We start from the raw sequence: 16,857 nt of genomic DNA on the forward strand, positions 1-16,857 counted from the left end.
ACTGATGCAGGTGGAAATATCACTACAGCACCAGGAAAAAGGGAGACAGGGACTAGCAACGTAAGAAGCATTTAAACACTCAAAGCAACATCTGGTTAGATATCAAAGGGACACTATAATCACCTGAACAACTTTAGCTTAACCCCTTAAGGACACATGACATGTGTGGCATGTCATGATTTCCTTTTATTCCAGAAGTTTGGTCCTTAAGGGGTTAATGAAGCAGTTTTGGTGTATAGAACATGTCCCTGCAGCCTCACTGCTCAATCCTCTGCCTTTTACGAGTTAAATCCCTTTGTTTATGAACCCTAGTCACACCTCCCTGCATGTGACTTGCACAGCCTTCCGTAAACACTTCCTGTAAAGAGAACCCTAATTAGGCTTTCTTTATTGCAAGTTCTGTTTAATTAAGATTTTATTATCCCCTGCTATGTTAATAGCTTGCTAGACCTTGCAAGAGCCTCCTGTATGTGATTAAAGTTCAATTTAGAGATTGAGATGACCAATGACATCGGAAGGAGGAGGAGAATCCCCAGCGCTGGAGAAAGGTAAGCTTTTAACCCCTTCCTCCCCATTCAGCCCGGCGGGAGGGGGGCCCATCAGGGTGGGGGGGGACCTATTAACACTATAGTGCCAGGAAAAAGTTTGTTTTCCTGACACTATAGTGGTCCTTTAATATTCTAGTCTTGAGTGTTGTTGAAATCCAAACATTACTAGAATTAAAAACAACTAGTCTTATCAAACTGCTATGTTTACAGCAGGCAGGGCTAACTCTAGATGAACCTGGCACCCAGACCACTTCATTAAGCTGAAGTGGTCTGGGTGCCTATAGTGGTCCTTAAAAAAAAATGAACAAAACATAGTGTATTCAGAGCTTGGAAGGATTTATTTTGCACACGCGAAATGGGCCCCCAGATCACTACCCACATCAAACTGTTGCACAACAATTGTACAGGTCTTTTTTACTAAAGTAAATTGTAAGAAAACACACATAGTACAGCTCAATTTGTCAAAATGGTTTTATTTACACAAAATGACAAACATTTTTCATTTTAATCCACAGAAAATAGAATACGGATTTGTATTAAATTTGATAGTTCTTGTCAATAAAACCTACCTCACTACATTCCATTCAATCCAGTATGCAGTGGCTTCTGTGTCTATTCTAGAATGTGGAACGCAGTGGAGGGGTTTAATTGACAATGACAGACATCATGTTTGGTATGCCATCGATATGTTATGGGACTGGGTAAAAGGACACAATAGCAGAGTTCCTAGGATCTATGGATATTAAAGCAGATTTTCCTAAAATCTTATCTTGCTAATTTAAAAGTAACATTTACCATTCATTAGTTTTGAGTGTACTAATTGGATTGTATAATGCCAATTGTTATTGCATCTGTCACTTGTTGGTGTTTCCAGAAATATAATCAAAATGAAAAGAAAAATAAATGACAAGATTTACACATATATGCACAGATATTTGCCCAGTTTCAATGTCTGTTGGGCAACGGAAACAATGCTAAATAACTCTAGGCTACATTTCAGAGTTCAGTCTTTAAAATATTCATGAATAATGCTTCTCTTCCAGCTCCATGTCATACCGATAGCATACAAGGTTAACAGAGAAGAAAAGAAAAAAAAAACAAGTCTGTGAGGTGACAACCTTTTAAATTGTAGCATTCCTTTCCAAATGATTGCAAGTCGGGATGCTTTCATGCTGACACACATCATGCCCTTTGCTGTACCTAGATACATATGAGCTCACTGTGAACATGCAATAAAGTTGTGTGCATATGAAATATCTGATCTGCACATTATGTATCAACATGCAGATTCCACCAAACATTCGAGTTTTTTGTAAATTATATTAAAGTGCACCTGAGTTGAGGTTTGTCTTTTATATACTCTTGATTCTTATCATTTCAACATCCAATTATAAAAACCATCTACTGTAAAAATAAATAGTAGGAAATCACATAGTATATCTTGTTTGTGATGATGAAGCACCAGAGTAATATTTAAAATGCTAATATATTAAGCCACTTCTGAAACAGTCATAAAACCAATAAGCCAACTGGAACTCAATAACTTTCAACTGTTGCACTCACACCATTGAAAGAGTGTAGAAAAGAAAGAATGTGATCTTTATAAACATTTTTTGGTGTGCAATAGTACTAACTTCTAGTGTAATAGCAAGCCCAACTTCTCTGAACACATTCATATTCAAAAGATAAGAAGTATAATCAAATTAACAGTGTGTATTGAATATATAACAAATACCACACACTTAAAGAACGTTTCTCAACATCAGGGAGGCAAAAATGCAGCCCCATGCAACAAACGTTCTAAAATAGGCTACCATTTTAGAATGTCTGCATTTAAAATATTCAACCCACACACATCCGGTGTCTGTTTTAGTGTGCCCATTTGTGAAAACACGCTCTGAGTGTTTTGGTCACTACTCATTTTGTAGCCCAAGTCTCATTTAGATTTTTTTCTTTAATCACTTTATTGTCATCATAGCTTTGCTCTCCACCCTCACTCTGTTCTCTATTCTGGAACTTGACATGTTATTCATTTTATAGTAGTATGCTTTCTTCTACCATCCTCAACACTTTCTTTAACCCCCCCTTAAGGACACATGACATGTGCGACATGTCATGATTCCCTTTTATTCCAGAAGTTTGGTCCTTAAGGGGTTAATCCATCTCATGCGTTTACTGTAGCCATTCTTGCATAGCTCATTCAAGACCATTTCTCTCCATTTCCTTTTGTAGCTTAGAAATGTTTCCCACCATTGGCCAAGTAATCAGCTAGTAATCTGCAAAGCATGCATTATACCCACCAATGGAAAGCTAGTTAGCTCTTTACGTGATATTAAATCCTACTCTAAGTGCTAGGTAAACAGAATCTAAGCACACTTAGCATGCATTTGGTGTACCAAGACAGTGTTGCTACAGTTTAGTAAAATGTGTAGTAAACTTATGACTGTTTTTATATACCGACTATGAACATATGAAACGTATTTCAACGCACAACATTTAGAGGCTGCTAACCTTGAAATTATTAAGTTACATGGTGTCTTGAAACAACTAAGGGCAATTTTACTGGAGATAACAATACATTACTAACGGATTTAAACTAAGCCACATTAAAATCAGAGAGACTATATTAAATAAAAACAAAACAAAAAACAGTGGGAATGTTCAAAATAGATATAATTTTGAAAACTGCAAATGGGCCCACACATCTCGTACATCATCAAATGTCACTTGAAGATGTCTCCCTTCACTTATAGCCAAAAAAAATTATAAACCTTAACACAGATACATAACTCATTTTCACTAAAGCACTAGTATACCAATGCACAATGTTAAAACACTCAAAGTGTTGGACGTTAAGAATGAATATTCCTGGCTTTGTGTGACTGGTGACACTGGGAAAGAAAGAGATATAGTAAAAACATAGACATTACTGAAATTTACATTTAGAATAAGAAATGTATTGTGGTTTTATTTGTATAGTCCAGAAGCAACACAAAATGAACCCGCATTAAATAAAATAAAAAAAAATACTTATAGTAGCAGCTTAGTGTCAAAGGATAAAATATATTTTTTTGGCACTACGCACATACATCTATTTTAAGGCCCAAACTAAGACTGCTTTAAAATGCAGTCCATCATTAATATAGGTTTATAAAGATAAACCATTATAGACTTAATTGTTATTAAAGATTTTAAGACCTTTTTTAATAAAGGACATTCTTGTATGCTTAATGCACACTGTACATGACTCTTCTTACACAAGAATCAATGTATTTCGAGTTATATTGAGATTGAGCCACGTACCATGCTTTGTTACCAGATTAATTACTACAAAGTTTCAGTGAGCCTTTGATTTTTATATAAATGTAACTACAAAAGTAACCCCATGTGGTCCTTAAGATCAGTTTGCTTTTTCTAATAAATTGTGCATGATTCCTTTTTTTTTTTTTTTAATTGCGCAGAATATGATTTTAATCTGTGGATGCTTCACACAGTATAGCAGAAACCAGTATTTTCCACTAGTTTGCCCATACTATTTTCACATTTCTTCAATTCTGTTGCACTCTCTTTACAGGAGAGAATTAAGGTAGAAATCTGGCTGATGTTTTTACGAGTGGCTGTGTTCTGCTTAGTTTTGAAGAATTGCACCATTGTCCCCAACTTGTAGTCTTTTTGTCTTTCTCAAATACACTTCTAGAGGAGGTTGCAACTGGTCAGAGGGCTTTTGGATTTTTTTGTTCTCTGTTTGTTTGGCCTCAAAGTGATCACGTCTCCTCCATTAAGAGTACTTGATTTCTGCCCAGAATGACTGCCACCTGCTGTGTTAAAAACCCCTAAGTAGAGAAAGAATACGTAAATGTAATTTGCACAATCAATGCAACAAAATCAATGTAGACAAACATGTAAAAATAAAGGTTGTCAATCCAAAACTAAAAGCTTACAAATAAGCTAAACAATACTATAACAAAAGTAGCCAGCAGGTGCACAGGGAAGATAAAGGGGTTTGTAACATTTTCTACTTCACTAACTCTAAACTATTGATTACTTAAACTACCTGCTTATTATTTTTGGTTCCCAATTTTACTATTATATATTGATAAATATTGTGAAGTAGAGCAGTACATAACTTATTTGAGCTCTCTGTTTATATTGTTAAAGGAACACTATAGGGCCAGGAACACAAATGTATTCCTGACCTTATACTGTTAAAACCACCATTTAGCCCCCTTGCCACTCTAAATATAGTAAAATCATACTTGTATTCAAGTCTGTAGCTGCTGCCTCTGCCCCTGATCTGCCTGCTTGGTTGTCATCATCAGAAGTTATTCTCTGAACCAATCACAATGATTTCCAATAGGATTGACTGAGACTGTCAAGGAGGCAGATCAGGGGAAGAGTCAGCATAATCCAAACACAGCCCTGGCCAATCAGCATCTCCTCGAAGAGATATATTGAATAAATACATCTCTATGAAGAAAGTTCAGTGTCTGCATGTAGAGGGTGGAGACCGTGAATGGCAGTGCTGCACATTGTGCAGCACTGCCCCAGGAAGCACCTTTCATAGCCATCTGAGGAGTGGCCAGTGGAGTTATCCCTAGGCTGTTATGTAAACACAGCATTTTCTCTGAAAAGACAGTGTTTACTGCAAAAAGCCTGAAGGTAATGATTCTACTCACCAGAACAAATCAAATAAGCTGTAGTTGTTCTGGTGACTATAGTGTGCCTTTAAAATTGCAAGGGGCATATTCACTGAGAATAGCACATTTAGGTGCCTGTGCACAGCTTTCTGGTAAAACATCAGTACTTCAACATTAAAATGGTCTTTCCATTTCCCTGTGTATCATTTTACAAACTGGATTCTTTCAGGAACAACAAGTACTAATGAGTTAGATAAAATTGTATAGTTGGAAAAGTACTCCATATTTGTAACGCATTATACAAAACATTAAGATATTAAAATCAAATTAAAAGAAACCATTAATATCCGTAAAGTGTCCCTTGGTGTACTGCTACTGGGTCTGCTAGCAGCTTCAGGCAGACCTCTCCCATACAAGGAAAAGACATTCCAACCAAAAGGGTTATTTCTTATTCTAGTCTAAGTGGCCTGATCATATCCCATAAACACTTGTCCAGCAGCTGTAAGTAGATTATCTTCTACCTGCAGATCCAGTCATTACATAGGACGATTGTAAATGCATTGTAAATGATAACAGCTGTACCACCAGCTATCATGTTACACACATTCCAACTAAATTTTTAGTTAAGTAGGCTATCTTTGCTTACAAAGCTCAGTTGTCATCAGGAACTGATAAAGGATTTGCTAAAAATAAATAAATTATTTCCTTTACATTTTTCCCAATACAAATGGTAACTTCATTAGAGAGTTTTTTTTTGATGGGTCATCTGAAATGGACAGAGTGCCTTTAGTCACATGTTATGGAGTTTCAGAAAAAGGGTCAACGGTTTCACCATTCAAATATATACATGTATGTAATACATACCAATTTTGTTGCTGCTTGAATGCACAACTTCTGTGTCTTCCGCAGTTTGTCGTTTTAGCCTCTGAAGGTATTTATCAGCTAAATATTTAAAAACTGTAAGATAAAAAAAAAATATTTAATCACTGGCAGTTAATCTGTACTATTACTGTTACTGGAGTGTGTTTGGAAACGGTTTATGTAATCTATGGGTATGGTGGTTGCTTTGTGAGATTGTATGTGTGCATGTGGTAATGTTTGCGGATTGTCTCTGAAGTTGGACTTTTTTTTCTTATGCCCTTATACCACGATATTGATGATAATCTGGTGCTTCTAAGTGAGTCCGATAAGTGCTATGGTAACCTGCCACAATGCTCTAAATCACTCAAAAGCCCATGATCTCAAGGGAGAGGCACAAGTGGACTTCGCCCCCACCATTCACAAGCTCCCTTGGGAAAACAGAGGAGCAATGCATTCCTATTGTGGAGATAATCTGATCTCCCAAGAGGGTTCATTTGGCCTGGCAGTCACAAGAGCCATACAAAAGCACACATTTTATAGATTGCTTTGCAATGATACACATTGGTTCTTCCTTCTACAGGCTGGACAGTAAATAACTACCTCTCCAACTGGAGGCCGTTTATCTATAAAGAAGATCTCAGACACTCTGATAATACAAAATGGCATAAAATATTGAAATGAACAAAGTCTCATGGGTATTAGAGGAATAGCAAGGAAAGGAAAATGCCATGTAAGAAGTTTGGTTATTTCCAGGTAGATTCATTTACACCAACAATCTCATATAATTAAGTATGTTTTCCCTGTAATTCCAAGCAGAGGTTGTCCTAACAACAAAAGGGCAAACAATGGTATGTGCCGCTATGAATTTTTTCATTCATTACTATAAAATAAAATGTAAAAATCTCTATATGTCTAATGGTTTATATAAACACATTTAAACTTACCTTCGTTAACATTTAAGTCTTCTTTAACTGAGGTTCGGTAAAAACGCAATTTTAACTTTTTTGCCAATGATTCTGCTTCTTCACTAGAAGGGAAAAAAACATAATATTTGTAATTTTTAACAAATAACAAACCAATACACACATGATGCAAACTTGTCCCTTTTGGTGTTGAAATAGTAACTATGGAATACATGTTATGGTATAAATAATTAAACTATAACATATCAGTGTAATCATTTTTTTTTTCCCTTTATAATACAACTGCAATGGGAAAAAATAAAATTAAAAGAAAACCGTATAATTCCACTGTAGAATATGTTGTCTGTTTTATAAACAATATTAGAAGTAGTAGTTATACATTAGGAAGATGCTTTAAACACAATTACTGGCAAAAGTCAACTCACTTCTTAATATCCGTGTCATCAAGCAGGTCAATTTTATTCTGAACAAGAACTGTGGGAATATCACCAACTTCTGCTACCACTTGTTCTCTCCAACTGGCTATGGCTTCAAAGGACTCCCGATCAGTTGTGGAAAACACAAGCACACAAGCCTGGGCACCTAATAATTACATATAATACACAGCCTGATGAGTGTTTTGTAGTTTAAGTGCTAGATCTTTAAAATGCATAGCTTAGCATGCTGTAGATCAGAATTAAAGGAGCTATACAGTGTTAGGAATACAAAACTGTGATCTAACACTATAGGGCCCTCTGTGACCCCCCCCCCCCCCCCCCCACCCGCCCCCTCATTCATCGTAACCTCTCCTCCCCCCAATGACAGCATAAAAGGGTTAAAATATATATATTTTTAAATAGTATATATATTTATTACATACAAAATCCAGCACCCTCACTCATTCACCCAACAGCAATTTCAAGTCTCACAGAATTTGATCATTTTATTTAAAAACACCTCCCGTTGGCAAAATATAATGGGAGTATAGTTACAGTAGATGATCATAAACCTGCCACAACGTCAATGTACCCCACTCTTGGTAGGTCCTATTCTAACAACCTAATGTCTGCTCTTATGAGATAAATCCACTTACTATGGGATGGGAGGGGGGAGGATAATCCATATCGGGCTATCTGCAGTCCAAGGTTAAATAGGGCCTGGAACCTGTGACAGGGAGAGGTGCAAAACCAGGGAGTTGGCCTGAACTCCCAAATATATAAAAGAAACCAAGAGGGCTGCACTCACCTGAACATGCATACTTGTTCATACAACATACAAAATCCAGCGGCAAGTCCAGGCCAACTCCCTGGTTTTGCACCCCTCCCTGCTCTTCTAGGAGTGACACATATGGAAGATTTGTCAGCCCAGTCATCTCATCTGAGCTCCTCCTCCCAGTTCAGTGACCCACTTAGCAACATAGGGGAAGTCTTTCAAATCTAATACTGATGTAAGTGAATCGGATAGTATAGTGTCATGCTCCAAGATAAAGCTAATCAAATGTTGTAGGGTGGTGCTGAGCTGCGATACAGACCCTAGATGTTAGGGCAAAACTGCGCAATTGGAGAAAACAAATCTTCAAAAGTAACCAACATGCCAATAGAAAATAGGTACATATATCTTGAAAACTCAGAGTTCCTTAAAACAGGGTAAATTGGAGAGTCGTAAGCTCAGACTTCTTAGTTCAACTATCCCAAATATGTAATGAGTTAAGAATACAGCGGTAGGTAGTAGAGATTGGGAGTTGAAAGGATTTTGACGCCAAATAAAAAACTGTGGGAGATCTGCATCACAAAGGTGATTCTAGGTCAACTAGACACCAGTCCTGAATCTAAGTCAGTTGTGTCGCAATATAATAGGAAGTGAAGCTAGGCAAACCCAGACCACCTAACAATTTAGGATTGAACAGAACAGAGCGGCCAACTCTATACTGCCGACCTATAGCTAACTGAAGGGATTTGAAATCCACAGTACACAGTGGTTTCGGAAACCCTTGAAACAAATCGAGAAGTCGGAGATCTGAGATGGAGGGTCATCTTCGCGCAGTGTATTCAGTCTCTGTTTAGTCTAGCAATCATCAGGGTGTAGTTTGTGGAATATAGTTGTGAGAGGGTGGCAGTTATTTGAATATCTAAGTAAACTATAGCAGTGAGGTTATTAGAAAGCCATATGTCTCAGTCACATATTGCGGTCTGACATGGGGGATGTGGATGGACTATGCCAAAAATGTATAAAAAATACATTTTATAACCAGCCAAAGATGAAAAGTATTGCAGTACTGAGAATGAAGTATGTAAGGAAGAGTCTGGATTAGTGAGGGTGAGCATCACATCAGCATATGTCAAGAGTTTATACTCTCTATAAATTATAACAATACCCGTAACGGAGGGAGTGGAACTTATCTTAGTGATTAGATGTTCTTAGAATAAGGCAAATAAAAGAGGGACTCCTGTCTGGTACCATTGCCAATAGGAAAGGGTGGGGGAGGAGTGGGAGGTATACCGGGGATTAGTATTTGGAGGGAGAAGGAGTCAGATGTCTCTACACACATGAATGACGATATTTCAACAAGTATTCTCATAGGCTTGCCTACCAATTATGATACCAACCTAGGCCAGGTGAATAAAATAATTAATATTTTTGCACTATGAGTAACACATTACCACTGTAAATAATTTTCTGTTGCTACATTGTGTGACAGAAGTTCCCATGTTATGGTCTTTTGGAGGGGCTTGCAGGGCAGCCTCTTATTTACGGATTATAGACCTGGTCCCAAAAGACCCTAAAGGGGCTTGTAATGGTAGCAATTGAAAAACAAACTACGCATTGTTAGTTTGATAACTCTGCAGCGCCCTCTGGTTACTGAATAGAGATGTGTACATTTACATAATGTTGGTATGCAAATTAGGGCAACCAGATGAGTAGCTAAATTAATAATTAGTTTTTTTATTGCTTTACATTGTTACTTGTATTATATAGTTCATGTATTAATTAGAATTGCTCATTCTACAATGTTCGGTATATTTGTATTTTAAATTCTTTTCACCACATGTTTAAGGACAAGTAAACAAAGTCCAAAATAAAGAACTATGTGTTAGTTCCTTTTGGATCGGTGTGCCCAGGTTGGTTTATTTAGGGATCCCAGTAACAGAGTCTTCAGACCTCTTGGCTGGTTGCTTGGCCCCTAGATCTCAGGACAAGTTAAAAAGAGCTAGGCTTGAGAGCCACAAACGCCTTGGTAAAGGCAGTATCTGATCACAGTGTAGGCGGAGGTGTGGATACCTGTCTGGGAGAGGAGCTGAAGAGGCAAAGTCAGAGGGGAAAATACCTGCCTGGAAGGAGAAAGCTGCAGCTAGGTCCAGGGTGGAAAGAGTTTTCAGCAAATGGAGCTCCGTCACACATTGGATTAGGGATAGCTGGGTGGTTATGTAGGCACTTGGGGTTCGTTTTTCCACATGCCAAGGTACATAGGGCAAATTTGTCAGACAGCTTTATAATAGTGTTTCTTCTTTTTCTTACAGGATCAGCGCTCTCCAGTTGCTTTCTGCTAGGGTATTAGGGTTTTGTTACAAGAACCCTTGATGGTGATGTAGGAACAAAAGGGGAGTGCTTGCTGTCTCAAGGTAAGAGATTAGGTGGAGCCGCTACTTCCCTTGTAGGCACACTATTATATAGGTTTATGTGGAGAATTATTTAGATAGGTACTATTTTGTATAGGACTGGTTCATCTCCACCCTCCTCTCCATCCGTTAAATTCCAAAGGAACGTGAGCACGGTATTAAGTTACTTTACAGTTCACAGTTATATATAACTATTTATTTACTCTCACTGCTTGTATTACTCACAACCATGTTTAGGTATTTGTGCATTTTGAGAGTATTTCCATTAAGCTCTTTTCTACTATCCTCTATGTAACTTTATAGTGTAGTCACTAGCTAGGGTGGAGAGAAGGGGTTGTTACTTTTCTTTTTTTGTACAGTACTCCTATTATAACTGATTGAATAAAAGTTACATTTTAAATAATTCTCTAATCTCCCATATTTCTCAGACCTTGTACTAGTTGAACCTTTTATTGAACCTGATTAGAGTAGGGATGAGTATCCACATCCATGAACGAGCATGAGATGCTAAACATAACTCAAAGCTTTCAGCATAACCAGACCACCTGATAGTGAAAACAGCACTTTAATATTTAATAACTATTGCAGAAAGAGGTTTGATTTCAGATTACGATAGCTATTAGAACACACCTGCCTTCTCCCTAAAGAAGAAAAAAAAAAAAAAAAAAGTGCCGGTCAGTGTGCCTTCCACAGAGCTTAATTTAACCCTGTGCAGACTCCATGGCTGGCAGCATAGAGGACTTTGGATAAATCGAGAGCGTGTGTGCACACTAGTGGCTCAAAATAAGAAGCCCAATAGTTAAATTCCATGGAACAGACTGAACGTTTAGGGAAAATGGAAGCAAACCTGTAGAGCCCTCAACCTCTCCTGTATTTGTCGAATTTTTAAATGTCTCATATGTAATGTACCATTGACTTTTTACTTGTAACAATGGACAGCACTGCAGACTGTTTTGGGGCTTTAAAAAAAAAAAAAAGTATAAATTATTTGTTAATACTGAACTAGGAATGGAGCGATGGGAGTTCTGGTCAGTTGGGGAGATCTTACCATGGGGACTCTGGGCTGAATTCATTAGGTCAGTTATTTTCAATAGTCAATTATACTTAAAGATAAGGTAAAGATAGTGTTTCTATTATGTTGTGTAAATATGATTGTATGATTGTTTTTTCATTTCAGTACTTATATAGATTATTTAAGCATCCACACAGTGAGACGCATAGGTCTCCAATAAAGATAATAGTTAGCACTTTGATGTTACATATTTTGGACTTGCAGGTCCGTGAGATTGAGACCTAACCTTTTTGTCTCGTAGTCCAGAATTTATAATCAAAGATAAGGTAACCATTTGCGGGTGTTTTGTTCCCTTGTGTGGGGTAGAGTTTGTTTAATTTGTTTGATATTGGTTTCCTGGTATTCCACAGGGAGGTGAAGATGGAGGGGTTACATGAGCCCTTATCCAGTACAATCCACTGTTTGTGCCGTGGGTTAGTGTGCCATTCTAGGATTCTCTATAGGGTTGTTGCGTAGTGGTACTTGCGCAGGTCAGGGAGCGCAAGTCCACCACTCCTTCTAGGTAGGCAGAGCAGTAGGCCTGCATCCCCTCCATACGTATTTCCGGATTGCTGCTCTCAGAGATGCAAACAAAGCTGTCGGTAGTGATAATGGGATCGTTTGGAACAAATACAGCAGCCTAGGTAGGACGTTCATTTTAATTACCGCAAAGCGGCCCAACCAAGAGCTGTGCGGATAGTTCCATTTCCGTAGGTCTTGCTGTATTCGTATGAGGAGCAGGGTTAATTTTGTCTGGTATAGAGTAGCTGGGTCTGTCGTCACCCATATACCCAGGTATTTCATTGACTGGCACCAACGGAAGGGAAAGGCGGACAAGATAGCTCTGTGCTCCTCAGCCGGGTCAGTTATATCGAGAAGTTCGCATTTAGTTAGATTGAGTTTGAGGCCCAATAGTTGCCCATAATTTTCTAATTCCTTCATAAGGCACAGTAGAGTGATTCTTGGTTGTGTGATAAAAAAATAACATACCATCCGCGTATGCAGCCACCAAGTGCGTGGAGTCTTTCCATTTCTGCCCTGTGATGTTGACGTTTCGTTTCATCGCTTCCAGCAGGGGCCCCAGCGTTATGGCAAATAGTAACGCGGATAGAGGGCACCCTTGTCTCGTGCCATTTCAAATCAATAAGGATTCTGTCAGGGTTCCGTTGACTCTGATTTTTGCGTTTGGGTTGCTGTAGATAGCTGCGATCCAAGTTTCAGTAAAACCTAGTTGTCGTAATATAGTTTTAGAAAAATCCAGTCTATCGCCTTTTCAGCGTCTGTAGAGAGCAGGAGGAGTGGCGAACCTCCTCATCTCGCCAGGTGCTGTATGGCGAGGACCCTCAGGATGCTATCCCGAGCCTCCCTTTCAGGTATGAATCCAGTCTGATCAGGGTGTAACAATTTTGGCATCAACATACGGATTCTGTTAGCCAGTATTTTGGTGAAGAGTTTCGTGTCAATGTTTAGGAAATAAATAGGTCTGTAGCTACCACAGATCTCAGGGTCCTTGCCTGGTTTAGGTAATACGGCAATAGTGTCCGACAGGCATTCTGCGTGAAATTCGCTTCCTGTGATGAGTGCGTTCAAGGCTTTTGTGAGTTTTTTGTGTTTGTAGTAGTCTAGCGTCAGCCCATGTGGGCCTGGGGAGCGGCCTGTTTTTGTAGTTTTGATTGCAGCTCATATTTCGTTGTCGGTTATTGGTAAGTCGAGCAATCCCGACTTCGGTCGTCACGGTCCTAGGAAGAAAGTCTTCCAGGAAGCGTTCCGTGCGTTCTTGTTTGATGCGTCTATATTCTTCATCCCCTTGCCGATGTGTGTTGTACAGTGTTGAGTAGTATTTGATTGTATTTCATTTAAGTAGTATTTCATTGGCAATCTTCTCTGGGTGCTGGGTGGACGATCCTCCTTGCAGTTTTAGTTTGAGTACTTGTGCGGTTAGTTGCTGTCCTCTAAGCATTTGTGCGAGAATTTTGCCCCCCTTGTTTGCATGCAGATAAAAGAATCGTTTGGATCTGCGGAGATGTCCTAGATGTCGTTTGAGTAGTAAAGTGTCTTCGGGCTTCCAGAAGTTCATTGTAGTTTTCCTCCACTTGGTTGCATTTATGTTGTGTTTCCAATGTTGCAATAGAGTCTATGATCTCGAACATGTGTACCAGCTTCCTTTTTCTTGTGTGACGCAAGTTGAATGATTCGGCCTCGGAGCCCGCTTTTATGAGCCTCCCATACCGTCATGTCCGATGTCGTCCGTAGTAGTAGTTGTGGCTGGGTGATTTGGTCTCTGGTTTCTAAGTCATTCAGTAGGGCATCGTTGAGCCTCCAGGTCCTCTTTACTGGTCTTGTGAAGGGGGAGTTGATTTCCATTGCAACCGGGCTGTGGTCCGACCATGTCGGGGTGCCGATGGAGGTCTTCTGAAGTCTTGTTAGATTTTCCTGTTGCAAGAGCAGAAAATATATCCTAGAGTATCATTTGTGTATCAGTGACTAGTGGGTGTAATCTTTATCTATCGGATGTTGGGCCCTCCAGCAATCCACCAATCTCAGGTTCCTCAGGGTCTGATGGATAGTTCCGATCTCTCTCTGCGGGATACTGCCATGTCCTGTGGAGGAGTGCCTTTTAGGGTGCAGTGGGACATTGAAGTATCCTCCCATTATCAACATGCCCTCTGTAAACTCTGCTAGTTTCTTTAGTTTGCATTTAAGGAAACATGATTGATTGCGGTTCGGTACATATATCGTTGCCAATGTGTGTTTACGGCATGATATCTCCCCCTTAACGAAGGCATATCTGCCCCTCTCATCTATCTTCTTTTATAATTCTCGGAATCGTAATCTGGCGGCTACCATAATCGCTACCCCCGTTTTCCTGGCCGTGGGGTGGTTGCTGAAATAGTTGGTGGGGTAGTATTTGTTACGCAGTGCAGGTGCAGATCACTTGCGGAAGTGGGTCTCTTGTAAGAGAGCTATGGCTACTCATTCCTTCTGTAGTTCTCGGAGGAGGTAGGTTCTTCGTTCTGGTAGGTTTAGTGTGGTACGCTATTAACTGTGGTGTTGTGGAGCTGTGCGGTTAGGCAGCCATGTCTGTCTGAGCCCATGCCACACCCCTCTTCCATTGCTTATTGTCACCCATTAAACTGTGCAGAATGTCAGCACTACATAAACAGACACAAACACACACAAAATCACAGCTATCTAAAAAAAATCATTCAAATATTACAAAGTGAGACATGCAAATATATGCCACATTTACGGGTTTTACATTTCCAGGTTTGTTCCTCTCTTTTGCTCCCTTAAGTGTAGCATTATTGAAAAAAGCATGGAATGAACATACATGAGCCAATGTATTACGGATAAAGTATTACCTCTGTAATAAGCTTTAGTAATTGCATCAAACTCCTCCTGACCAGCTGTGTCCCATAACATTAGCCGCACATCTTCATCATTTATTCTGAAAAACAAAAACCAAGAGATAATGTTAACCATGTTGCGGTTACACTGGTTTGTGTTTTTAAATGATTTAACATTTTTACAGTACACGAAAAACAAACCGCGGAAGGCAACAACGAGACTGTAAATATGTAAATAGTGTTAACATGCCGCCAAAAGAATAAATGCATAGAAAAAAAAATCTGGAGTATTTAACAGGAAATAAAATATTTTAGTAAAGGAGGGAATTTATCAGTCCAGAGGTTTAAATTGGATCTTTAAAAAGGCACTGTCAAAATGTGACTTTAAAATATCAAGTTTAGTTTGGGCAACATGGCAACAACGCCAACATGGTCATAATGTAGCATGTCATTAAATCACCATTCATAACAGCATTATTATAAAAGCTGGAACTAGGAACAAGGGGCAGATGTAATCCAGATGCTGTGAATGTTATTTCCTATGATTCACAGCTGTACTCCTATGCAACGAGATGCAGGGTACCACATTAAAAACACCTAGGTTCTTTTAATGCAGCGCCATTATAACGTTATTATAAGGACACCGGTCATTCTAAGGATAACAGTTTTAAAGTTAACCAAGGATTCCAACACACCTATACTAACATTTTGCATTACGCTGCTAAAAGAAGGTATATGGGGAGTAATCAATATTTTAAAGACGTCCTGGGCAGCCGTGACTATTCAAGATTATTTTATTCCAACATGGCAGTAGCTTTTGACAGGATCTCAAAACATTAAAATGTGCGCCAATACCCCAAGAAGGCTTCCAGCAAGCCTCAGAGGAGAATTTGTTTTATGTATTTTAAACAGCCTTACAGGAGTCAGAACACCATCTAATTTGATGGCATATAGAGCCTGCTACTATGCATGATCATGTCCCATGTGAATTTTCGGTCTTCTTAACATGAGTTCATTAGTTCGGATTACGATGTTGTTTGATGTGCCTATTTCTGGTGTGAAGGAATAAGGTAATGAGTTGAGACTGACGACAAGGCACTTTCTGCAATGCTCTCTAGAGAAAAAGCCCAGGATTACAATGCTGCTTTATTGCAAACAGCTCATTAGCTTCTCAATACACTGTACATTTTGCCAGTAATGGATGCTAGTAAAACCAGAGAAGAGAACAAGAAAAAAAAAAAAAAACATATACACATAATATATATATATATATATATATATATATATATACACACACATATACACATAATATATATATATATATATATATATATATATATATATATATATATTAGTTTCAGCAATCTTGGCATATTACCAAATATAATATGCACAGATGTTGCACGAAACCGATACAAATGAAAGAATAGTTTATGCTATTCTGAAAGGTCCCTTGCATTTCATTTTCAGTTTCATGTATGGTCAGGAAATTCTTATGTATCAATTTAAAGACTAGAAGTCCCAGGTTTATGTATAGGATTAGCAGAGACGTATATAAATCCCACACCCTCAACCTAAAGTTCTATGGGAAAAAAAACCCAGACAATATCCCCTCTCAGATCAACCAATATACAAAATATAAAATGGGGTTTCTACAAGACTGTAGAGGCCATGCCAGGAACAACTGTGTCAAGACCAAGGATAGGTATAAAACGATTACATTTGTTAACAATAAAAATATATAAAATACAAAGAAAGTGCAGTTTTTTTTTCCTTGACTGTATTATGCTATACCGTATATACTCGAGTATAAGTCGAGTTTTTCAGCACATTTTTTGTGCTGAAAAACCCTCACTCGACTTATACTCGAGTTAATGTCTGTATTATGGCAACT

General features: G+C 38.5%; 1 protein-coding gene across 2 annotated transcripts in view; it reads right to left on the reverse strand.

Annotated features, from left to right (window-relative positions):
- Nucleotides 1-3,957: 3,957 nt before the first annotated feature.
- Nucleotides 3,958-16,857, reverse strand: part of RAB23 (RAB23, member RAS oncogene family) — a 35,520-nt gene continuing 22,620 nt past the window's right edge. For both annotated transcript variants that reach the window (XM_063442954.1, XM_063442955.1), the window contains 5 exons: nucleotides 14,979-15,064; nucleotides 7,395-7,551; nucleotides 6,991-7,073; nucleotides 6,050-6,142; nucleotides 3,958-4,381 (listed from right to left, as the gene is read on the reverse strand). In XM_063442954.1, the coding sequence (XP_063299024.1) occupies nucleotides 4,242-4,381; nucleotides 6,050-6,142; nucleotides 6,991-7,073; nucleotides 7,395-7,551; nucleotides 14,979-15,064 (559 nt within the window). In that variant the 3' untranslated portion in view covers nucleotides 3,958-4,241. The remainder of the gene's footprint in view (nucleotides 4,382-6,049; nucleotides 6,143-6,990; nucleotides 7,074-7,394; nucleotides 7,552-14,978; nucleotides 15,065-16,857) is intronic.

Source organism: Pelobates fuscus, chromosome 2 (genome assembly GCF_036172605.1).
Source record: "Pelobates fuscus isolate aPelFus1 chromosome 2, aPelFus1.pri, whole genome shotgun sequence".
Classification (NCBI taxonomy): Eukaryota; Metazoa; Chordata; class Amphibia; order Anura; family Pelobatidae; genus Pelobates; species Pelobates fuscus.